Below are 26,743 nucleotides of genomic sequence, written 5' to 3' on the forward strand. Positions count from 1 at the left end.
AGTAAAATAGAGGCTGGAGAAGAGATGCTGCTGATAGATTTCTCTGCTCCCTGTGTGCCAGCTGTGGAAGAGAAAGTGCAGGAGGAACAAAAAGCTTCAGACAAAGGTGAACTAGAGGCTGGAGAGGAGCTGCCAGCGCCTGGAGAAATGGCTGTGAAAGAAAAGGTGCAGCAGGAGAAACCTGAGAAGGGAGTTCAAGTCCAAGAGAAGCTCCCAGCGCCTGGAGAAATGGCTGTGAAAGAAAAGGTGCAGCAGGAGAAACCTGAGAAGGGAGTTCAAGTCCAAGAGAAGCGCAGCGCCTGGAGAGATGGGTGAGATAAAATCCCCAAGTGACTTTGTCCCTTGGGTGCCCCATAATGGTCTTGTGGGGTGGGATGCAGCTCCTATGATGGGTGCAGTCCTTGGGCGAATTCCAGCAGTGAGAGGCACCCAGTACCCAGTGAGTTTGGAGGGTAAGAGACACTGGGAGGGTTTCCTGCCTCTGTTTGGGCCCATGTTTCATACTGGAGATTGTGAGGGAGGACAGAGAAGATTTCTTTCTGCCAGCCTGGGTGGACTAGGCCAGCTAATCTTTAAGAAGATCCCCCCGGATAAAGACTTGTGGCAGAACTTTGATTTGGCGTTTGGGGCAGGAGACCAAGTGGACTGGCTTGAAGACTTTTCCCAGAGCAAAGAGTGGCAAGAACATGGCTACAGCCTGCCATGTGCTGGGGAGGAAACAAATCTGTTCCTGGAAAGGAGTCCCAACCCCCTGCAGGCAGCAGCAGGGATCAGCTTGGACTGGGAACGCCATGAAGCCCCAAGACAAAGGGCCATGTTGGCAACCGCATGGTTTCGGGGTGGGAGTTGTGCTTATGGGACTGTGTACTGATGGGACTGTGTAATGCTGTTGATTTGTGCCTTTCTGCATGCTGGTGGGGATATGAGCTGTTTAATGGTTTTTTAGGAATCATGCTGATAGGGTTTTTTTGTAATAAGATTTTAATGTTTAGGATTTGTTATTCTGTGACTTGGATTGTGGGTGTATGTACAACTGTTTGGGGGAGCAAGGAGTAAATGTACATGTGGTTGAGGGCATGCTTAAACATGTCAGGAACTCAGGCAACTGCCAAGTTATGAGGACTGGGTAAGCTGTTGGATGCCGAACTGTGACTGGGAGCTCCAAGAAAGAAGAGGAAGCCCAAAGAGAGAGTAATTAATGGGAAAAGGTGCTGTAAGGGAATGGACTGTTTTTGTACTTGTACGGAAATGAGACTGTAGAATGACTATGTGGTAATGATGTATATTGCAATGTCTTCCTAACCTGTATCTGTTATTTCTTGTAGGAAAAGTTGTTATTCTGTTGTTTTTTTGCAGGTCTGGGACAGACCTCTTTCAGAGAAGGGTGTAGTGTTATGAGCATGGGGGAGGGCTGGAATGGATGATTTCTGTGGGTCACCTTTGCAGCCTCTGATTTGGAATCCTATGCCTGGGAGGCTGGCTCTGCTAGCCAGATGAATCTCCTTTGTTAATCAAATAGAGTGGCCAGGTAGTTAATGGGCCTGTTTAATTGCCCTGGCAACTGGTGAAAGGGCTAGGAAGATCCTTTTGTCATTTTAAACTCTACTGGAGGAGAGTCTCTCCCCCCCCACTCCTGGGCGGGCAGAAGTGTGTTTGTAGTTGGTAGAGTGTGTTCGGGACAGAACTAGGGCTGCAGGCATGCGGAGAGGCTGGCTCCCTGCATCGTGGCGATAGGATGCCCCTGCACCTAGATGGAAAAGCTGGATATTAGACTGCTGATGCCTTGAACCCCTCCATCCTAAGCTCAGGTTGGAATGTGTGTACATAAATAAACCATATTTCATAAAGACACCGCAGTCTCCGCTGACCTTCTTCCCAAAGAAAACCAAACCCTGGATGGGCGCAGGGACCCCCGAAATTTCACCGCTTGGAGATTGGGGGAGACACGCAACAATATGATAAGTAGAATGAGTGGGTTGAAACAAAAGAATCTAGGAAAGAGAGATAAGGCAGATGGACAGATTCAGAATATGAGTTCATGTGGTTATTACAATCACCATGAATAAGAGTAGGAAGGGGGGGAAGGTGACCCAATATTAATGTTGTTTTATTAGCTATTGTAAACTTCTCTCAAACTTTTTAATTGAAAGACAGTATAGAAATGTATTACATGTCTTAAATAAAATTGGAACAAACAAATAAAAGGACTCCATCAGATCATCAAGATGAAGAAGACCAGGATGATAAATCACAAAAATCTATACATTAAAAGGGACAAGGAAATGAACAACATGAACGTTAAAAATAAACAATAAAAAGAGAGGAAAGGAAAAAATGAACTGATGGATGAGTTTTGCTTATCCTTAACCTCTGACTGATCACATCATATTTGGAGCTAAGAAAGTTTTTTTTCCTTACTTCAATTTGGCAATGACCCTGGTGACTTGTGATCATACCCTCAGTATCCTTTTGCCTGCTTTTTGCTTGTGCTACACTGTGATCTAGATTGTGTGGGTTGACATTAGAAGACTGGTGGGTGGGTGAGTGGCTTGGCCTTGCAGCAGAGGATTGAGAGGGATGTTCTTTTGGTCCTTTCCACTTGTATGATTTGATAACTAATGAGAAATACTGGAGCTCATGATAGGTTTGTTGATTCCATGAACATTTTGTTTTTTATTCAAATTACAATAAGCTATTAATTTTATCAGAATCTGGGTGAATTGTGTCCACTATTTCAAGAGTGGCTAACCCTTTTCAGCCATTTGCGGGCTGCATGCCAGCACATCTGCGTTCATGTGAATGGGTACATGTGCACGTGACATGTATGTGATGGCAATGTGGCCCTTGAAGGGATGGCCAACCCTCAGTGTAGCCCTGCAACCAAGCAAGGTTAGCACACAAACCCACTCACATGTGTGCACACCCACTGACATAATAAATAGCATGCAACCCCCACTCTCTCACATACAGGGGAGATAATCAAGTTACACAGTCTATTTTCCAAAAAAACCCAGGTCTTCCAAAATTCATTTGTTCACCCTTGCAGAACATCAACTTATGTTCCTTCTTCCACCCTTGAATTCTGCCCAGTAATTTCCCAGGTCAAGAAATAAACCTCCCTCTATATCTCACATATAACCCCCCCATCCCATTAACTTCCCATGCCAATTTATTTAATTTACTTCTTTTCTTTAAAGTAATTTCCTTGCCTTCCACTTGATGATGGACTTGCTTTCCAAGTGTATCATGTACTTTTCAGGGAGAGGGTCTGTTGGGGACCCGGGATTGTTCTGGTTGTGGCTCCAGCCTTCTCCACTGCCTTAATCATTCCTTTTATTTGTTTGTTTGTTAGATTTATATCCCACCCTTTCTCCCAGTAAGAGCTCAGGTCGGCAGACAGTCACATACAGCTTTTGTGACAAGCCAATCAGTTCTTGAAGGCTGATGGTAATAACAATGGTCCCTATAGAGGTTGTGATACCTTGTTTGATCTTTCCTTCTGGTGATCATCTTGACATTCGTAAAATAAATTATTATTTTTTGTTTCTAGTATTAACATGTAGGTGTATAATTTGAAGGACAGAATTTCTGCTTGTTCTAAATTAAGTCTGTCACAGACCTTCTGTATATTGTAACTTTTGACATTTCTCCATACTTTGACAACAGATGCTTTCAATCAGTAGAAAACAATATTCTGTCCTTTGAGCTGTGCCTCTGTAGCCTGTTTATATCTATAATGTCAGTAGAAATTAACTTCAGCAACTTGCATACTATTGCATAGACCTTTAGGTCCATAACAGATGAAGTATCCTAATCTTAGATGGGATAGAGGAGAATTAGAAATGTGTAGACCATTAAAATAAATATTAATTCTGTTGTCTCTAGGAGGGCATCCCAGGGGTCATAAGAAGGATTATCTCTCCACCTCCAATGGCTGACAGAGAGGTCCACTGTTGGATGCCTCTTCCTCATTGTCATGGAAATCACTGTAAGCCAACAACAAACATAAGAACATAAGAAGAGCCTGCTGGATCAGGCCAGTGGCCCATCTAGTCCAGCATCCTGTTCTCACAGTGGCCAACCGGGTGCCTGGGGAACCCCGCAAGCAGGACCTGAATGCAAGAACACACTCTTCCCTCCTGAGGCTTCCGGCAACTGGTTTTCAGAAGCATGCAGCCTTGACTAGGGTGGCACAGCACAGCCATCATGGCTAGTAGCCATTGATAGCCCTGTCCTCCATGAATTTGTCTAATCTTCTTTTAAGCCATCCAAGCTGGTGGCCATTACTGCATCTTGTGGGAGCAAATTCCATAGTTTAACTATGCGCTGAGTAAAGAAGTACTTCCTTTTGTCTGTCCTGAATCTTCCAACATTCAGCTTCTTTGAATGTCCACGAGTTCTAGTATTATGAGAGAGGGAGAAAACCTTTTCTCTATCCACTTTCTCAATGCCATGCATAATTTTATACACTTCTATCATGTCTCCTCTGACCCGCCTTTTTTCTAAACTAAAAAGCCCCAAATGCTGCAACCTTTCCTCATAAGGGAGTCGCTCCATCCCCTTGATCATTCTGTTTGCCCTCTTCTGAACCTTTACCAACTCTATAATATCCTTTTTGAGATGAGACGACCAGAACTGAACACAGTATTCCAAATGCGGCCGCACCATAGATTTATACAACGGCATTATGATATTGGCTGTTTTATTTTCAATACCTTTCCTAATTATCCCTAGCATGGAATTTGCCTTTTTCACAGCTGCCGCACACTGGGTCGACATTTTCATTGTGTTGTCCACTACAACCCCGAGGTCTCTCTCCTGGTCGGTCACCTCCAGTTCACACCCCATGAGCATATATGTGAAATTAAGATTTTTTGCTCCAATTGCATTTGCCATTTTTCTGCCCATTCACTCAGTTTGGAGAGGTCTTTTTGGAGCTCTTCGCAATCCATTTTTGTTTTAACAACCCTGAACAATTTAGTATTGTCAGCAAACTTGGCCACTTCACTGCTCACTCCTAATTCTAGGTCATTAATGAACAAGTTGAAAAGTACAGGTCCCAATACCGATCCTTGAGGGACTCCACTTTCTACAGCCCTCTATTGGGAGAACTGTCCATTTATTCCTACTCTCTGCTTTCTGCTCTTAACCAATTCCTTATCCACAAGAGGACCTCTCCTCTTATTCCATGACTGCTAAGCTTCCTCAGAAGAATTTGGTGAGGTACCTTGTCAAAAGCTTTTTGAAAGTCTAAGTACACTATGTCCAGTGGATCACCTCTATCTATATGCTTGTTGACACTCTCAAAGAATTCTAATAGGTTACTGAGACAGGACTTTCCCTTGCAGAAGCCATGCTGGCTCTGGTTCAGTAAAGCTTGTTCTTCTATGTGCTTAGTTAATCTAGCTTTAATAATACTTTCTACCAGTTTTCCAGGGACAGAAGTTAAGCTAACTGGCCTGTAATTTCCGGGATCCCCCCTGGATCCCTTTTTGAAGATTGGCGTTACATTTGCCACTTTCCAGTCCTCACACATGGAGGAGGACCTGAGGGACAAGTTACATATTTTAGTTAGCAGATCAGCAATTTCACATTTGAGTTCTTTGAGAACTCTCGGGTGGATCCCATCCGGGCCTGGTGATTTGTCAGTTTTTATATTGTCTATTAAGCCTAGAACTTCCTCTCTCGTTACCACTATTTGTCTCAGTTCCTCAGAATCCCTTCCTGCAAATGTTAGTTCAGGTTCAGGGATCTGCCCTATATCTTCCACTGTGAAGACAGATGCAAAAAATTCATTTACCTTCTCTGCAATCTCCTTATCGTTCTTTAGTACACCTTATTTATTTATTTATTTATTTATTTATTAAATTTATTAGTCGCCCATCTGGCTGGTTGTCCAGCCACTCTGGGCGATGTACAAGATAAAAACAATACATTAAAACGTTGAAATTTAAAACCATAACAGTAAAAACCTAACCCACCCCAAAAGCCTGCCTGAAGAGCTAGGTCTTCAGGGCCCGGCAGAAGCTCATCATAGAAGGGGCATGGCGGAGATCATTTGGGAGAGAGTTCCACAGGGTGGGGGCCACTATTGAAAAAGCCCTCTCTCTAGTCCTCACCAGTCTAGCTGTTTTAACCGGTGGGATCGAAAGAAGGTCTTCTGAGGCTGATCTTGTTGAGCGGCATCCCTGACGATGCTGGAGGCGCTCCTTCAGATAGACTGGGCTAAAACCATGTAGGGTTTTAAAGGTCAAAACCAACACCTTGAATTGGACCCGGTAAACAACCGGTAGCCAGTGCAACTCCTTCAGCACTGGAGTGATGTGATCTTGCCGGCGGCTGCCTTTAATCAGACGAGCCACCGCATTCTGTACCAGTTGCAGCTTCTGGACCGTTTTCAAGGGTAACCCCACGTAGAGCGCATTACAGTAGTCTAGGCGAGAGGTGACCAGGGCATGTACCACCGGTGGGAGCAGATGGTTGGGAAGGTAGGGGCGCAGCCTCCGTATCAGATGGAGTTGATACAGCGCCGCCTGGCTCACAGCCGAGACTTGAGCCTCCATGGACAGCTGGGAGTCAAGAATGACCCCCAGGCTGCAGACCTGGTCTTTCAGGGGCAATCGTACCCCATTGAGCACCAGGTCCACATCCCCCAGCCTTCCCTTGTCTCCCACAAACAGTACCTCGGTTTTGTCAGATGATAAGGTGACTCCCTTATCATCCAAGGGTCCAATCGCCTCCCTAGATGGTCTCCTGCTTTGAATGTATTTATAGAATTTTTTGTTGTTGGTTTTTATGTTCTTAGCAATGTGCTCTTCAAATTCTTTTTTAGCATCCCTTATTGTCTTCTTGCATTTCTTTTGCCAGAGTTTGTGTTCCTTTTTATTTTCTTCATTCGGACAAGACTTCCATTTTCTGAAGGAAGACTTTTTGCCTCTAAGAGCTTCCTTGACTTTGCTCGTTAACCATGCTGGCATCTTCTTGGCCCTGGTGGTACCTTTTCTGATCTGCGGTATGCACTCCAGTTGAGCTTCTAATATAGTGTTTTTAAACAACTTCCCAGCATTTTTGAGTGATGTGACCCTCTGGACTTTGTTTTTCAGCTTTCTTTTTACCAATCCCCTCATTTTTGTGAAGCTTCCTCTTTACATTTACATGTATGTTTAATTTAATAGCACTATGGTCACTGATCCCAATCGGTGTGACAACACTTACATCTCGCACCAGGTCCCGGTCCCCACTGAGGATTAAGTCCAGGGTTGCCGTCCCTCTGGTCGGTTCCATGACCAACTGGTCTAGGGCATAGTCATTTAGAATATCTAGAAATTCTGCTTCTTTGTCATGACTGGAACACATATGCGGCCAGTCTATGTCCGGGTAGTTGAAGTCACCCATTACTACCACATTTCCTAGTTTGGATGCTTCCTCAATTCCATATCTCATCCCCAGGTCTCCCTGAGCATTTTGATCAGGGGGATGATAGATCGTTCCCAGTAATAAATCCCTCCTGGGGCATGGTATCACCATCCACAACGATTCTGTGGAGAAGTCCGCCTCTTTTGGGGTTTCGAGCTTGCTGGATTCAATGCCTTCTTTCACGTATAGAGCATCACCGCCACCAATACGTCCTTCCCTGTCCTTCCGATATAGTTTATATCCAGGGATAACTATATCCCACTGGTTTTCTCCATTCCACCAGGTCTCCGTTATACTCACTATATCAGTGCTGTCCTCTGAGACCAAGCACTCCAGTTCTCCCATCTTGGTTCGTAGGCTCCTAGCATTAGCGTACAATTGTACACATTGTAGTTTGGCAGTAAACAAATCATAGGTTAATAAACCATGGCTAGCATTATGCGTGAACTAGGCTTAATATCTTTTATTCAGTTTTTTAATACTAGTATCTGTTTTATTCAGCAACAATAAATTTGGAAAATGCATTTATATATATATATATATATATCTCCTGTCCTTCCTCCCAGAAGGAGACCATGGCGATAAACAAAACATTAAAAACACTCTGAAACATCTTAAAAACAGACTTTAAAGTATATTAAAACAAAACATATTTAAAAACATATTAAAGAAAAAAAGCTGTAACAAATCTTAAAAAGCAATTCCAACACAGGCTCAGATTAGGATAAGGTCTGTACTTAAAAGGCTTGTTGAAAGAGGAAAGTCTTTAGTAGGTGCCAAAAATATAACAGAGATAGTGCCTGTCTAATATTTAAGGGGAGAGAATTCCCAAGGGAAGGTGCCGCAACGCTAAAGGTCCGCTTACTGTGTTGTGCAGAACGGACCTCCTGATAAGTTGGTATCTGCAGGAGGCCCTCACCTGCAGAGCGCAGTGATCAACTGGGCATATAAGGGATTTCTGGGGTGGACTAGTTTTTATGGGTATTAATTGAAGGATGGTTTTAGATGAATTGATGTTATGGTTTGTTGATTGTATATTGATTTATATATTGTATTTTGCATTGCTGTAAGTCGCCTAGAGTGTCCGTTCACTCGGACAGATAGGCGACTAACAAATAAAATTTTATTATTTAATTTTATTTATAAGACTATCTTTCAGGTATGAATAATGATAAATAGTGTTTTAGTGTGTTCAGAGTGCTTCACATGTGTCAGGGGTTGGCAACCTTTTTAGACCCATGGGCATGTTTTCATTTTTTATTTTTGCTACCCACTCTCATCATTAATCTACCCCCCGTTCCTGGATCAGCCCCCCACACACAACACAGAAAGAAAGTAACCCTGTGCACACACAACATGCACACTCTCTTGGTTTTCCAACTGATCTGGGTAAAAGTTGGATCCAGTAAAATTAATCTGTGCCTTGAAATATATATTTTATATATTTTAAAGGCGTTTCTATCCCACTCTTCATTTCTGACCATTTCTTAATTGGTTACAAGTTAAAACAAAACACATCAACCTAAAAGCAGCATAAAAACAGAAGCAGAGAAATTGCACCAAAAGAAATCCCAACAGACAGTTTGACTTTAAACTCCAGCAAAAGCCTGAACTAGAGTAGTAAAGTGTTGAGCTAGAAAGATAGTAACTTGCCAAAGGCTACCTGCTGAGTTCATAGGAAGATTTGGACTGGAAACTTCAGGTTGTAGATCATTTTCAGAACGAACCTATAATATTTTTAACGTATTATATTTCATATGATCTCCTATAGATATAAAATATGCATACAGTGTGGAAACATAATATACATCTTTTACCACTTCAAGTGGAATTGTTTGCATTGCCTTTGAGATTATTTTGGTTAATGACATATAACACATGAAATTTATTTAAGAAAATTTAAAAACTGCTTAATAAAAAAAACAAAGTGGTATACATAAAATTGTCATCACTAATATAAACATAAATTCAGTAGAATTTGAAAACAAGTATAAACAAATGTATATATACATAACTAAATTATATGTGATATCCATTTTACATTTTTTACATTTCTCATCAATCACTATTTTATAAATAGAATGGTTTTTTTTAAAAAATATGTACTTACCAAACCATTGGGACATGACCTTATTATAGGACCACAGAAAGTGGCTGAGCTGATCATTGTGTTTCTTTAAATGAAGTAGAATAGCTTTGTTCCAAGAGCTCATGTTGCCCTGCTATTAGAATATAGTTATTGATTTCCCCATAGAACAAGAATGCTTTAATCATGCATTCAAAATGTTTTTGCAGTATTGAATAAATGCTTGCTTTGTCAAGGGTTTTTCAGGTTTTATTGCCAAGCTGCCCATCATGTCTTGTTCTGCTTGCATATGCCATCTGAGATGAGCTAAACAGTTTGCTGCTCTTGAACTGTTGAGTTCTTGTCAGTCAGAAGAAAGGAGGAGAGTGAGAACAGTTAATTAAGTCTTTGTTTGGAATTGCAAGCTCAGTTCTAAAGGAAATTATACTTACCTGCTCCACTAACTGCTGCCAACACTTCCTACACTACCTAAAACTGAAATCGGGTTAGAAGCAAAGGGTTGTATTCAGTGCTAATTCTACTCAGAATAGAGTCATTGAAATTAATGTACATAACTAACTTAGATCCATTAATTTCATAGGTCTGCTCTGAGTAAAACTTAGATACAACCCAAACAATTTTTATTGAATTCCACTTACCAATCCTAAAAGCTCATTAAAGGCCCTTTAGGGAAAACATTTTGCATCGTAGGAAAAACACAGAACTGTACAGGAGGGACCTGTAACAAAATTTTTCAGTGTGGAGTGCTCCTGTTCAGGGTTTCAACCAGCCAGACATGTCCTTTTCCAGTATACTCCATTCCATTCCCTTTCCTCCCTGGTTTGTCATCTCTGATGCCCATTTCAACAATGAGAGAGCATTCTGTTGTCATTTTTGCTAGATTTAGAAGATATTCACTAATAGACAAAAAAACCATTGCTGTTTAAGAATGTACCTATAGCCAGCATATATTTCTGTCAAACTTTACAAAGCAGGGTGGTTGGGCAGCTATAGTGAAATGCACCAGGGGAGCAGGAGACCTGACCTCCACTCTGAGATATTGTACTGCCCTAAACATTTGTAAAAATGCAAACACAATTTGGGTTGGTCTTTCACAGTCCAATCCACTTGCTGTGTAGCTTGGAAGAATTTGGTAACATGTGCCTCTGAGCATATGGTGAGTGGTGGCAACACCTGCAATCTGCCCTAATAACAGAAACAAGACGTGTGCTGTGCTGATCTTGTTTTAGCAGGGGGGAAGCAACAATATTAAGACAGTTGATGTAGTTCAGATATTCACTTTAAATATGTTTGATTTACTTGGCAATTTTAGTGAAGTTTCCAGTGGTAAATTCTTTTGCTTCTGTTTCTGTGAATATGTGAAGCACAGCAATACTTTGCATAATATACACTAAAAAAGCTCAGAAAACAATTGTGGAATAATGGCACTGACTGTTCTGCAGAATAGTTTCCAATGGACATGAGGAGTGTCTCAGTTTGCACAAGATAACACAGTGGGAGGTGAACTATATTCTAGCAAATTTCTAGGTGTGTTCTATGTTTTTGATTGACCATGTCCACTTTTCTTTAAGTGGAGTGGTTTAAGCATAGCAGGCTGAAAACATGCATCTTGGGCAGGCCAAGGTTGTTTTTTTGAACAGCTAGATTCAATGCTTAAACAGCAACATATTCATCAATCTTAATTTACATCAAAGCTGCAGTTCAGATTCAACTGTTAATGCACCCAAAACAGAAATAGAATATAACCTCCAGTTAAAACACAAAAAGCTATCTTCACCATCATATGCCATTGACCAATAAAAAGGCTTTGAACATAATACAAAATATATATTTGACACAGATATCTAGGATGAATAATGAGTGAAATATAATTTTCTAGGTTATATTCCCTGTAGAAACAGTAATAACACAGGAAAGAAGCAAAGTAATATGAACACCAACAAACATACAAAAATGTAATTCTCCATCTTTGGAGATGCAGTCCTGATTGCAGATGTTGCCATCACTCACCATATGGTCAGAGGCACATGCTATGAGATTCTTCCAAGCTACACAGGAAGTTGATTGGACTGTGAAATACCAAACTGGAGAGTAGAGGAGGGGAGAGGATGGAAGGGAGTGGGGGAGGGGAGGGGTAAGTGGTAAGGCAGGAGAGAGGGGAGAGAAGGGGGAGGGGGAAAGGCAGGTTTGATAGTTAGCATGCTAATTGAGTTCAATGGGATTTATTCCTGTACAATCATGCTTAGGATAGGTGAAAGTGACCATGGTGGGGGAGGGGAGAGGAGATGGAGACGAGAAATGGGAGGAGAGGGAGGGGATAGGAGGGAGCAGGATGGGAGGCAGATATGATCATTTGCTTGCTAATTGAGTTCAGTGGGATTTACTCCTGTGCAATCATGCTTAGGATGGGTGAAACTGACCTGAGGGAGGGGATGGAGTAGGGGGAGGGAAGGGAGAGTGGAGGAGATTGGGTGGGCGGGCACTGGGGAGAGGGAAAGCCCCTTTCCTTTCCAAAAGGAAAACATTGCTAACCGCATTATTATTTTTTGGAGTATCCTCCTCCTTTTTATTCTATAGCAGACACATGTAGTGCTTCCCTGGGCTCCTGCTGGGAGGAAGGGCGGGATATAAATCAAATAATAAATAAATGAATAAATGTAGTCCCCCACCCAAATTTAAACCAAAGCTGTCCCTGGCCACATCCACATCAGACCTTTATTTCACTTTAAACTGTCATGGCTTCCCCCCAAAAATCCTGGGAAGTGTAGTTTGTGAAAGGTGCTGAGAGTTGTTAGCTGATGTCCTATTCCTCTCACAGAGCTTCAATGACCAGAATTCTCTGGGAAGAGGGGCTGACTGTCAGACCACTCTGGCCACTGGAGCTCTGTCTCTGATCTTTAACCAAGAAGAGTTTCTGCACAGGATCAGATTCCTTTGCCTTATTAAACACAATGGCACAAAAGCCGACGTTTCTATGCAAGTGGATGGAGATTTCTGAATGGAAAACAGGAGAAAATCTGAAGCGCTTTTGTAGAATCATGATTGTAGAAGTTTCAGCACAGCGCACACTTTCTCCTCACCTGTCCAGATTCAACAAGCAGCAGAAGCACCACTGGTCTTTGAGCCTGCAGTCATCATTAGAAGCTATTTTGAGATAAAAGTGTAGCTAATCCACATATTTTAAATCTTTAAAATTTTGTCTTTAAATTCTTGGTACCCACTTTTCTGAAAGATAAAGTAGTTAACAACACCTCTTCCCATTTATTCCAAATTTTCATTTTTTCTACCGGGGGGGGGGGAACTAAGGAAAATTTCCTCTAAACTTTTCAGACCCTCCCTCAGCACTCACATATTTAAATGCTCATGTTTTTTTGAAGGAAAGCAGTATGTCTACGATTTGTATATTCAGAAACAAGGAATTACAAACTGTGGTGTTACCACTAGTGAAAAATAATTTTAAATGACTAGTTTGTTGAGAGATACATGGAAACAACTTTATTTTAAATTATATTTAATGACACTGTCTTGCATATTTCTTCAAAGCTGAGCACCTCCCTCTTAACTCCTGTTATTCCTGACCTTTGGCAATGCTGCCTGGTGGTGGCGGGGGGAGTTGATGAAACTTGATGTCCAGAAATATCTGGAAGGCCACAGATTCTCCAACCCTGCCTCAACAAATCTATGCATTTTTAAGATGCTATAATTCATGCCGTTAACAACAACTCTACAATGCATTCTGTTTAATGTATACAATTCATTTTAATGTTTAATGATCAATCATTTTTGGTAATAAAATCTTTCTGTTTTAGACAAATATCTCTTGGTGCCATAGCACATGGATTTCAGGACTACATGTGAAGAGGTAATACCGAATCTTTCTAAATTAAAACACACTCACACATGATTATTGTCTTTTATAAATTTTGATGATAAATATTAGCTGAATTAATTGAGCTGTTTCAAAGAAGACAAAACTGTAGTTGCCAGCTGATCTGACTTGGGTGACTTCACAACCTCAAATTCAGAAAACATGAAGAGTGTTATCTTTTCACAAAGATGACTTTAAAACAAGTTTGCACCATCCAATATCATATTTCCAACTGTAATTATTTTTGAGTAAGCAATGAATCATGGAAATTGTATATCTGTGAATGTACTGATTTGGCCATTGAACTATGAGCATGAAAAAGCATTATTCCTCAGTCTTCTATCCATGTCATCCTTCATGTAATGTCCTTACTCTCTGTAAGCACACATCAACCATTTCCTGCACTTTCCAGGTTCTATTTAGAATGAGAAAATATGAAAATGTTGTCAACAGAAATGCATGAACACTATAATGAAATAGTTATCACTAACCCAGTGCAAATTGAGTGAGCTGATCCCATAAGGAAATTCCGTGGTAATACAAACTTGCACAACAGAAAACACTACACACGGAATGGAAGAAAAAGGAATACAGTTATTTATCATAAGATGAAGAAGAGTTAATGGGAAGGGAGCATAAATAGAGAGCGTAGGGGCTGAAGAAGCAGTGGGGTGTTGGCAGGAAAGAAGTAGGCAAGGGAAGCTGAAGGACTATAATCTACGGGTTTCTAGGTCTCCCCCACCCCCCAAAATCACATATGCCTTCAACTTACAAAGCTGGAAAAATTCTGCCAAAGTGGTAAAGTTCTTCCTCCTTTGCAGCTCTTAGAGGGGCAATGAGCCAAAGAGGCAGGCTCATGTGTGTGTGTAAAACATATGTTGTGAACTGATTTGAATTAGACAGCTACTACACAAGGTGGGTGGAGAGACAATCCCTGAGCAGCACACTTCTTCAGGGAAGCAATTTTATATTGGATAGGTAGGCGAAACTAGCATCACCAGCTTCCCTTTTGTCTCTTGAGCTTTTCAGGAGTTGAATAATCTGTGAAAATATAATATAACTCAAAAATTACACAGAAGGACACATGGGTTTGCTTGTCTTTATTAATTCTGAAATAAATTAACCTTCTTCCAATGCTAAATTTTACCCTGTTTTTGTGTATTAATGCTGTGTTCAAGTTGGAAAGGAACTGATGTAATTTAAATGATTTTATTTAAAGACATATTGTGCAGCAGGAGCTTCTGTGCTGTTTAGCAAAGGCTACTAGAGCTTCATTACATTTTATTTTCCATTTAAGTTAGATTTTTCTGCACATGTGTGATCAGTCAGTCCATCGTCATGAATGGTTTGCTTTTCTAATGCTTGACTTCCTTGTTCAAACAATGAATAAACTCTGCCCATGTGCATTACAATGCCAAATTCTGTTTTAATTTCATTGTGATGTTTAATTATGTCTACTGTATAGTTATGTGCCACTTAATTCTTGCCCCCAGCTCTCTTTATAAATCTTCTCAGGAGATTGTATAGGGTAATCAGCCAAGTCAAGTAGCTGATGATATAAACAATGCAGCATTCCTCAAAAATAACTTTTATCTCTGGCAGCCCTCAAATTGAGATATTGCAATGCTCCTAAGTATGAATTAGTAGGTGTGTTGTTATCCGTTCTTCAACCTTGCTTGGCTGGGAGAATTTATAATAATAGAATTAAAATGTAATTCTAAACTCAGTCCTTTCAGCTAGGAATGGGATGCGTTTGTTGATGCCTGTTCAACTGCATTCCATCAGACTGGCAGGCAGTCCTAATTCAAGTTACTTATTTTTCCACTATCCTTTGATTTTCTCCCTCCCCCCAAATAACAATGTAGTTACCAGTGTATTCCTTTTAAAAAAGAAAGAAAAATGGCTTTCTCTCTGCCCATTCCCAATCCACCCAATCCTCTACTCCTCCTGAATGGTACTGGGTCCTTCCCTCCAGCCCTGGAAGAAAGTGAGAGATAGCTTTAATGCAAAGCAAAGTCACAGGCTGGTTAGTTTATCCTTAGCAAAGCAAACACACATGCTGGTCAGTTTCACCTTAGCAAAGCAAAGGCACAGGGTTGTCATTTTATCCTTAACAAAGCAAGCATGCAAACGGATCAGTTTCAACTTAGCAAAGCAAAGGCACAAGCATAACAGTTTAAGGTTAGCAAAACCAAGTCATGAGTTGCAAAGCAACCAGCAGCCTGAGCAAAGCAAAGAAACTGGCTGCAAAGCAAAGAGCAGACTGAGCAAAGGAAAGACTCAGGCTGCAAAGCAAAGACACAGGTCTGTCAGTTTAAGCTTAGGGAAGCAAACACACAGGGTAGTCAATTTCAGCTTAGCAAAGCAAAGACACAGACTTGTCAGTTTCAAGTTAGCAAAGCAAAGAGGCAAGCTGGTGTAAAACAGGCTGTGTGTCAGAGCAAAACCAGTAGCCTAAACACTGAAGGAGAGATAAGGGAAATGGGGGCTTGGTTCCAAGCTAGAAGGTTAAGAGGAATATAGCCTGTAACCAGAGAGATTGCAGAAGGGGTCATTAAGAAAATGAATGGGATGTTTTAGTTTTGGTTAAGAAAAAGGTTGTGTAGGAGGCCAGACTTTGCTGGTGTTCAAAAGTAAACCTCCCAGAAAAAGCCCAATGATGGGCAGGGGAACCTTCATGACTGGTCCCTGAAGTAAGGGAACATGCTAGACAATGAGGGCTTCTCTTTGTAAACTCATAACAGTGATGTAAGTGGCAATTGGCGTATCCTGCTGTTTTAGTTACTATTGACTTATCTCTGCCACTTTTGTAGTTCTGCCCTTCTCCTCCTGATGTTGATAACTCTTCTGCTGGAGAAGTCTAACCATGAGGACTGTACTTGAAGAGCAGGATTGGGGAATAACATGCATGCACATTTAGGAATAGTAAGAGGCCTTAGGAGAACCTGAAGAGGTAATACTATATAGACACTGTGGGAAGTATAAGTTGCTGTAGTATGGAGCAAAAAGGTTAAGTTGTTTGGCAAGTATGGATAAGCAGCAATATCCTTCAGAATTTAAAGGGCTATATGTACTGAGAGAGAAAATAACTGAAGCCAGAAATCTTAGCAGGGGATCAAATGTATACATTACAGGTGCCAGTTGAGGAGATCTAATATACACTGGAACTTCTGTGCAAGGAGGGAATGTGCTGGTGCAACAATACCTGATTAACCTTCTTGAAGAGGAAAAAAGAAAGTAGAAAGGACACATTCTTGACATTAGAATACTTTAAGGGTCTTAGTCTGTCACCTGCATCATCCATTGCAAATTGCTTGCCCTTGTTTGGGATGCTTCTTTCCAGATTGACCAGCTGGATCTAGACATCCATTCGTTAACCAATCTGCAGACACAGCTCCTGGATTATAACCATAAAGCAGAATGACTGAAATCCTTCATGGTGTTTCAGGGTTCTGCTGCAATCCTAGTTAAGCTCCTGGCTCATGAGCAATCCTAATACGTCTACTTAGATTAATCAGAGGCTGTAAGCTTATAATAATAATAATAAAATAATAAAATTTAATTTGTGTGTCGCCTATCTGGCCAATGGCCACTCTAGGCGATGTACATATAGTAAATACAGCGAAATACAATACACTAAAATACACTATAACAATATAAATTATAAATTATAATAACAGCAGAATACAGAGTAGGAAGCATTTCAAACATAAGAACATTAAGCCTCCCCAGAAGTCCCAAAAGCCTGTTGAAAAAGCCAGGTCTTTATGGCCTTGCGGAACATATTCAGGGAAGAGATGTGCCGAAGATCTTGTGGGAGGGAGTTCCAGAGGGTGGGGGCCGCCATTGAAAAGACCCTCTCTCTAGTTCCCACCAACTTAGCTGATTTGGTTGCCGGGACTGAGAGAAGGCCTTGTGTGGCTGATCTTGTTGGGCAGCATAATTGGTGGCGTTGTAGGCGCTCCTTTAGATAAACTGGGACGAGACCGTATAGGGATTTAAAGGTTAATACCAACACCTTGAATTGGGCCCGGAAAACAACTGGAAGCCAGTGTAGATCGAACAACACTGGCGTGATGTGGTCCCGGCGACGACTGTTTGTAAGTAGTCGAGCCGCCACATTTTGAACAAGTTGTAGTTTCTGGACCGTCTTCAAGGGTAGCCCCACGTAGAGTGCATTACAGTAATCTAATCGAGAGGTGACCAGGGCATGTACTACCAATGGGAGCTGATGATCAGGAAGGCAGGGTTGCAGCCTACATATAAGGTGTAGTTGATACCAAGCTGCCTGGCTCACTGTCGAAATCTGAGCCTCCATGAACAGCCTGGAATCAAGTACAACTCCGAGGCTGTGGACCTGGTCCTTCAGGGGTAGACTCACCCCATTGAACTTCAGGTCAACAGATCCCAACCTTCTCTTGTCCCCCACGAGTAGTACCTCGGTCTTGTCGGGGTTCAGTTTCAGCCTATTCCTTCCCATCCATCCACTCACGGACTCCAAGCACTTGGACAAGGTCTCCACAGCCAACTCTGGTGAAGATTTAAACGAGAGATAGAGCTGAGTGTCATCCGCATATTGGTGACACTGCAACCCAAACCTCCTGATGATTGACCCCAGTGGCTTCATATAGATGTTAAATAGCATGGGAGAGAGGATAGAACCCTGTGGCACACCACAATGTAGAGGCCAAGGGTCTGAAACCTCCTCCCCCAATGCCACTTGTTGGTACCTGTCAGAGAGAAAGGAACGGAACCACCGTAATACAGTGCCTCCTATTCCCAATCCCTCCAGGCGACATAAAAGGATACTGTGGTCAACAGTATCAAAAGCCGCTGAAAGGTCAAGGAGGACAAGAAAGGTGAATTCTCCCCTATCTAATGCCCTCCTCATATCATCTACCAGAGCGACCAAGGCTGTTTCAGTTCCGTGACCAGTCCTGAAGCCCGATTGGTATGGATCTAAGTAATCCGTTTCATCCAAGTGTGCCGACAACTGATTAGCCACCACTCGCTCAATGACCTTGCTATGCTTCACATAGGCTTACCTGGGTGACACCTTGTATTAAGCAATGTGTAAGGATGAAAGCAAGAAATGAGCGTATCAACATTACAATACTTGGCGTGAGTGAATTAAAATGGACTGGAATGGGACATTTTCAATCAGGCAACTACAAGATATTTTATTCAGGAAATGAGAAATCAAGAAGAAACGGGGTTGCTTTAATAGTGAGAAATGATGTAGCAAAAGCAATTAGGAGCTACAACACAAGGTCTGAGCGAGTGATATCAATGAGATTAAACGGGAAACCTATTAACATAACCATCATCCAAGTCTATGCTCCAACATCAAATGCAAAAGAAGAAGAATTAGAGAGATTTTACGCAGAAGTACAGGAAGAAATTGATCACACACCAAAACAAGATATGATGATAATCATGGGAGACTGGAATGCAAAAGTAGAGAACAGAGAAGAACTAGGAATTGTGGGGAAATCTTAGGTGACAGAAATGAAGCAGGAGAAAGACTTATTGAATTCTGTGAAGCCAATGATTTGTTTCTTGCCAACACAGTTTTTGAGCAACCAAAAAGACGACTGTACATGTGGACATCACCAGATGGTCAATATAGGAATCAAATTGATTATATAATTGGAAACAGAAGATGGAGAAGTTCCATACTTTCTGCAAAAACAAGACCAGGAGCAGACTGGGTACAGATCATGAACTGATCGTATCGAAAATCAGAGTAAAGCTAAAGAAGAACAACAAAGCACTCATAATGCAAAAATACAATTTAAATAACATCCCAGAAGAATATAAAGATCAAATAAGGAACAGGTTTGAGGCTTTAAACTTAGTTGACAGAGAACCAGAAGAACTATGGACGGAAGTCAGGGACATTATCAGGGAAGAATGCAAAAAGACAATACCTCTTGTTAAAAAGAGAGAAAGACCTCAGTGGATGACTGAAGAAACTCTTAAAATGGTTAAACAGAGAAAGAAAGCAAAAGCAAAAGCAAAAGGAGATAGAAACACGATCAGAATCCTAAATGCAACTATACAACGACTAGTACGTAGGGACAAAGAAAACTATTACAATAGTTATTGTATAGAAATAGAAAAGGACAACAAAATGGGAAGAACAAGAGCCCTATTCCAAAAGAGTAGAGAAATGAAAGGGAAATTTAAACCGCGAGTAGAGATGTTGAATAATCAACAGGGGAACGCGCTGACTGACTGAGATGAAATAAAAGGAAGATGGAAGCAATACACATAAGAACTCTATAAAACAGATGCCAGGATGACAGATTCATTCATGGAGGAACCATATGATGAAGAACCAGAAATTTTAGAATGTGAGGTGAAAGCTGCTCTTAAAATTCTTAAAATCACCAGGAATAGACGGCATACCAATAGAGCTACTGAGACTGAATCTGTCCACATTTTGACAAAAAATTGTCAAGAAATTGTTTAAATGGCCCACAAACTGGAAGCGTTCAATATATATCCCACTTCCAAAGAAAGGGGATCCCAGAGAATGCAGTAATTACCGAACTATTGCCTTAATATCCCATGCAAGTAAAGTAATGCTCAAGATTCTACAACAAAGGCTCTTACCATATATGGAGCGAGAAATGCCAGACATCCAAGCTGGATTTAGAAAGGGAAGAGGCACCAGAGATCATATCACAAACATACGTTGGATAATGGAACGGACCAAGGAATTTCAGAAGAAAATCACCCTGTGCTTTATAGACTACAGCAAAACCTTTGACAGTGTAGATCATGAAAAACTATGGAATACTTTAAAAGAAATGGGGGTGCCACCGCATCTGATTGTCCTGATGCTCAACCTATACTCTGAGCAAGAGGCTACTGTAAGGACAGAATATGGAGAAACCGATTGGTTCCCCATCGGAAAGGGTGTGAGACAGGGTTGTATTTTATCACCCTAAATGTTTAATCTGTACGCAGAACATATCATACGGGAAGCGGGATTGGACCAAGATGAAGGAGGTGTGAAAATTGGAGGAAGATACATCAATAATTTAAGCTATGCAGACGATACTATACTCTTAGCAGAAACCAGTAATGATTTAAAACAAATGCTGATGAAAGTTAAAGAGGAAAGCACAAAAGCAGGACTACAGCTGAACGTCAAAAAGACTAAAGTAATGACAACAGAAGATTTATGTAACTTTACAGTTGACAATGAGGACATTAAACTTGTCAAGGGTTATCAATACCTCGGTGCAGTCATTAACCAAAATGGAGACAATAGTCAAGAAATCAGAAGAAGGCTAGGACTGGGTAGGGCAGCCGTGAGAGAACTAGAAAAGGTCCTCCAATGCAAAGATGTATCACTGAACACCAAATTCAGGATCATTCAGACCATGGTATTCCCAATCCCTATGTATGGATGTGAAAGTTGGACAGTGAAAAAGGCACGATTTAATTGTGGATGAGGGAGCCGATCTGGCATGTATTACGGAAACCTGGGTGGGTGAGCAGGGAGGAGTTAGTCTCTCCCAGCTGTGCCCACCGGGGTATCTGGTTCAACATCAGGGCAGATCCGAGGGTCGGGGAGGGGGGGTGGCGGTGGTCTATAGGAGTTCCATCTCCCTCTCCAAGCACCCTGTCCCTGTGGTTACTGGTCTGGAGTGTTTGCATCTTGTGTTGGGCCAACGTGACAGATTGGGGATTCTGTTGGTGTACCACCCACCCAGCTGCCCAACAGACTCCCTAACTGAGCTGACGGAGGTGGTCTCGGATGTACTGCTGAGATCCCCTAGACTGTTGGTGCTGGGGGATGTCAACATCCATGCCGAGGCCGCCTTATCTGGGGCAGCTCAGGACTTCATGGCTTCCATGGCAACCATGGGGCTGTCACAATATGTTGTTGGCCCAACACATATAGCAGGACATACTCTAGACTTAATTTTTGCCACGGGACAGGGGGATGGTGATCTGTATATAGGGAGTCTTACATCAGTCCCTCTGTCATGGACAGATCACCACTCGTTGAGGTTTAGACTTACTGCGACCTCTCCCCTCTGCAAGGGTGGGGGACCCATTAAGATGGTCTGCCCCCAGAGACTAATGATTCCTGAGGATTTTCAAAGGGCTCTGGGGAGTTTTCCGGCTGATAAGGCTGGCGCTCCTGTCGAAGCCCTGGTGGCCCTTCGGACACGGTGGAGTCATCTCAGGCACGCTGTAATGAATTTGCTAGGCACTTCCAGGACAAAATCTCTTGCATCCACCAGGACAGACTCCAATGTCACAGCAGTTGAATTGAATGACGTGTCCAGTGCACAGTCTTGTCCTGATTCTTTGGATGAGTTTCAGTTGGTACAGCTCGAGGACGTTGACAAGGTGCTTGGACTGGTGCGTGCAACCACTTCTAGGTTGGACCCTTGCCCTTCTTGGCTAATAAAAGCTAGCAGGACTGGAACAGCCGGCTGGGCCAGGGCAGTGATTAATGCTTCACTGCGAGAGGGAGTGGTCCCTGGCCGCCTGAAAGAGGCGACAGTAAGACCACTTCTGAAGAAACCATCCTTAGACCCGGAAAATTTCAACAACTATAGGCCGGTAGCTAATTTCCCATTCCTGGGCAAGGTCTTGGAACGAGTGGTTGCCAACCAGCTCCAGACACTCTTGGATGAAACCGATTTTCTGGATCCATTTCAGTCAGGCTTTAGACCCGGTTTTGGCACGGAGACAGCCTTGGTCGCCCTGTATGATGACCTTTGTCGGGAGACAGACAGGGGGAGTGTGACCCTGCTGATTCTCCTTGATCTCTCAGCGGCTTTTGATACCATCGACCATGGTATCCTTCTGGGCCGACTCACTGATTTGGGAGTGGGTGGTACTGCGTGGCAGTGGTTCTGCTCCTACTTGGTGGGCCGTCTCCAGAGGGTAGCGCTTGGGGAGCATTGCTCGGCACCCTGGGACCTCCAGTATGGGGTTCCGCAGGGGTCAGTTCTGTCCCCCATGCTTTTTAATATCTATATGAAGCCAATGGGTGCAGTCATCAGGAGTTTTGGAGCTTTATTTCTCCTTTTCATCTTCTACAGGTGAGTCTGTCGACGTGCTGAACCGATGCCTAGCTGCGACAATGGACTGGATGAGAGCTAACAAACTGAGGCTTAATCCAGACAAAACTGAGATGCTGCTGGTGGGTGGTTCTCCTGACCGGTTGGGGGATGTTCGACCTGTTCTGGATGGGGTTGCACTCCCCCTGAATGAGCAGGTTCGTAGTTTGGGAGCCCTTTTAGAATCATCCCTGTCACTCGAGGCTCAGATGGCCTCGGTGGCAAGGGGTGCTTTTTACCAACTTCGGCTGGTGGCCCAACTACGCCCCTATCTGGACAGGGAGAACCTCGCTTCAGTAGTTCATGCGCTGGTAACCTCAAAACTAGATTACTGCAATGCGCTCTACGTTGGGCTGCCTTTGAAGACGGTTCGGAAACTGCAGCTTGTGCAGAATGCAGCAGCCAGACTGTTAACGGGGACCAAACGGTCCCCCCATATAACACCTGTTCTGGCCTGCTTGCATTGGCTGCCTATATGTTTCTGGGCCCGGTTCAAAGTGCTGGTCTTAACCTGCAAAGCCCTATATGGCACAGGACCACAATACCTGTTGGAACACCTCCCCCGATATGAACCTGCCTGTACACTACGCTCAACAACGAAGACCCTCCTCCGAGTCCCTACTTATAGGGAAGCTCGGAGGGCAGCAACACGAAAAAGGGCTTTTTCAGTGGTGGCCCCTGAACTGTGGAACAACCTCCCTGAGGAGATACGCCTGGCACCAACATTACTATCTTTTCGGCGCCAGGTTAAAACTTTCCTCTTCACCCAGGCATTTTAATTAAGTTAGTATGTGTTGGAACTGTTTTAATTTTTAACATTTTAAATTTTTAATGTTTTATATTGTCATATGTGTATTGTATTTCTGATGTTGTTCTTGTTCTTGTAAACTGCCCAGAGAGCTTCGGCTATGGGGCGGTCTATAAGTTTAATGAAATAAATAAATAAATAAATAAATAAAAATCAACTCATTTGAAATGTGGTGCTGGAGGAGAGCTTTGCGCATACCATGGACTGCAAAAAAGACAAATAATTGGGTGTTAGAACAAATTAAACCAGAACTGTCATTAGAAGCTAAAATGATGAAACAGGTTATCATACTCTGGACACAACATGAGAAGACACGATTCACTAGAAAAGACAATAATGCTTGGAAAAACAGCAGGGAGTAGAACAAGAGGAAGGCCAAACAAGAGATGGATTGATTGCATAAAGGAAGCCACAGACCTGAACTTACAAGATCTGAGCAGGGTGGTTCATGACAGATGCTTTTGGAGGTCGCTGATTCATAGGGTCGCCATAAGTCGTAATTGACTTGAAGGCACATAACAACAACAACAACAACAAGGATGAATTCCATACACAGTGTGACACCTGATACTGAAATATATGCCTTGATATTGTAAAGGGGGATTTTTGCTCTGTTTGATGTAGAAGCCAGTGTCTACTATGTTGTTAGCAGAGCATGTCTTTTACCCATCTACTGAGCCCAGATATGTAATTAGGTATTATTAAATGAACCAATCTCCGCCGTACTAACACGTTACTGCTAATCAGATTTGTCATTCAGTTGTTTCAATATTTCTGTTTACCGCTGATAACCACAGGAATTTCAATTGATAAACTGAGAGATGTTTTGGAATATGCTGGCCTCTGTTGTTTTACTGAATGTCCCAGTTTAAAAACTAACAAAGAAAAAGTATATTTTTGATCCTATAACATGAATAATCAGTACAGTATGCAGCTTGGAAACTAAGGAAACCTTTTTCTCTATTCATCCTTTGAAGACAAAGACAGGGATTTGTTTGCTGCAGGATGGTAACCAGGAGCCTTTCAAAGTGCGGCTGCACTTAGCCAAAGATATTTTGACAATTCAAGAACAAGACGTGATCTGTGTATCTGGTGAACCTTTTTATTCTGGTGTAAGTATCATTTTCTTGAATGGTTTCCAAATGAAGTTATGCATGTTGAGTTTTCCTAGTCCAGCCTTGTCTTTCATTTGGGAAAGTTGAAATATATAAAAGTTGTATAAATGATTGAGCTGATATAATTAAGATTAGATAGAAATAATGAAATATAATTATATGATACACCTTGGAATTATTTTGGGACAGTATAAATAAGACAAGCAGCATTTGGGGGGTCATTGTAATCAATGGTCCTATTGATTATTTATGTACCTGATTCATAGTCTTGAGATGGAACATGTGAGGAGATTGTTTAAATTGGATTGAGTTCTACTAGGTGCTATACAGGTCTCAGGACTGCTGGGACAAAGACACTCACAATGGCTGTTCTCCCATCTTTGAAAATAATAAAATTTAGAGGTTACTCAGATGTCTAGCCTTAAACAACACACACATGTATCTTGGACAGTGTTCAATTAATGCATCCCATTAGCACAACAATTTCTGCTTGCACAATGAGACTTTCTCCCCTCTCCTCCCCCCATGTTCCCTATGCCCTCCCCAGATCTACTCCAGAGGGTTGGGGGAACCCCTAGAATAGATTTAGGTCACAAACCGAAATCCTTGCACTAATGGAATGTACATATAGTGTTTCCATGCAGGTCACTATTTTGTCCCCAGTGTTATTCAATATCTATATGAAGCTGTTGGGAGTCATTATGAGTTTGGGGGCAAGATTTCATCAGTATGCTGATGATACCCAGCTCTGTGTCTCTGATTCAAGAGAGGCTGTGAAAGACAGGGACCGCCGCCTGGATGCAGTGGTAGACTAGATGAGGGCCCATAAGCTGAGTTTGAACCCTGAGGTTTTGTGAGTGGTTCTTGAATACAGGATCCTGCCCTGGATGGGGTTGCATTCCTTCTGAGGGAGTTTGGGGGTACTCCTTGCCCCATGTTTGTCACTTTAGGCACTAGGAGCCTCTGTGGCTAGGAGTTCCTTTTATCAGCTTCAGTATGACAGCTGTGGCCATTCCTGGATAGGAATAACCTAACCACTGTAGTTCATGTGTTGGCAATCTCGAGACTGGATTACTGCAGTGCACTCTATGTGAGGATGTCCTTGGGTCTGGTCCAGATGCTTTAGCTAGTGCAGAATGCTGCAGCTAAATTGGTGATGGGAATAGACTGCTGCCAAGTAGCAGAAAATAATCTTTCTCCACTTTTATTTATGTATTTGTTTGTCTGTTTATTTGTTTATTTACTTTTAGTATCCCACATCTGAACATCTAAATTCAGAATTCTCCAAGTCACATAAAACAGGAACTGATATGAGATTATAAATTACTAGGTTCATCCTACCTATGAATGATGGGCTCTTGGTTCAAAATAATGGCTATTTTTGTTGTAAACCATTTAAATAATTGTCTAGTGCTGGTTAGACATATACAACTTGACTTGACTTCTTCCACATTTGTTGAATAACTGTTGCACAGACATGTATTGTGACCACCTTGCTCTTGAAGGATCCTTGTCATTGAAGTTCAGGCCACACAGTATTGGGAGCAATCATCCTAACAGTAATAGCATCTACAAATACAGTACTTTCCTTTCCTTTTGTGGGAATGAATTACAACCATGCACTCATATGGCAAAAGTAAAATGGGTTGGATTTAACCTGTTGCCCTGTGAACCCCCACCTGCCCTGTTCCTGTTTGCCCAGTCATATCCAAGGTTCTTTTATTGGTGTGCTGAAGTATGGTGAAACTGTGTGCTTGTGTGTGTGGAGAGAGGGCTTATATATTGCAAGAACTCATATGGGCCTGTAATGCACCTCCTCCTATTGCATGTGCATGCAAACTCATATCCCATGGGTTCCCATAGGAACATAAGAAGCTGCCTTATCCATTGGTCCATCTAGCGCAGAATTGTTTACACTGACTGGCAGCTGTTCTCTGAGGTTTCAGACAAGAATCCTTCCCAGTCATACCTGGAGATGGAGGGTGTTGAACCTGGGGCCTTCTGTATGCAAAACATGCTCAGCTATGTTATAGCATCCAGTGCAAATTGTCCCTAAATGTGGGAGTTTTCTCCACACAAATGAAGAACTTGAAATCTACATATTTTGTATTGTAGATGGCACAATCAGTCCTAGACCTATTATCAGTGGTTATCACTGGAAGAGGGGTCACAAATTGTGGTTCGATTCTATCAGCAGAGCATGGAGGTTGATGTTGAATTGTTATCGTTGGCTCAGGCTAGTGGGCGGTATTAAATGGAGTAGGGAAAGAGAAAGGGACCATAGATACTCTGGATTGGGCCTGATCTCTATTTACAAAGCACAGCCACAAATTGGATTGGGAGGGGGGTACATGCATA

At 42.1% G+C, this 26,743-nt stretch overlaps 1 protein-coding gene across 8 annotated transcripts in view; it reads left to right on the top strand.

The window, feature by feature from the left end:
• Nucleotides 1–26,743, top strand: part of SNTG1 (syntrophin gamma 1) — a 468,099-nt gene that overhangs the window by 253,764 nt on the left and 187,592 nt on the right. For all 8 annotated transcript variants that reach the window (XM_061598525.1, XM_061598581.1, XM_061598554.1 and 5 more), the window contains 2 exons: nucleotides 13,312–13,364; nucleotides 24,248–24,382. In XM_061598525.1, coding sequence (XP_061454509.1) covers nucleotides 13,338–13,364; nucleotides 24,248–24,382 — 162 coding nt within the window. In that variant the 5' untranslated portion in view covers nucleotides 13,312–13,337. The remainder of the gene's footprint in view (nucleotides 1–13,311; nucleotides 13,365–24,247; nucleotides 24,383–26,743) is intronic.

The sequence above is a fragment of the Rhineura floridana genome, chromosome 1 (genome assembly GCF_030035675.1).
Source record: "Rhineura floridana isolate rRhiFlo1 chromosome 1, rRhiFlo1.hap2, whole genome shotgun sequence".
NCBI lineage: Eukaryota > Metazoa > Chordata > Lepidosauria > Squamata > Rhineuridae > Rhineura > Rhineura floridana.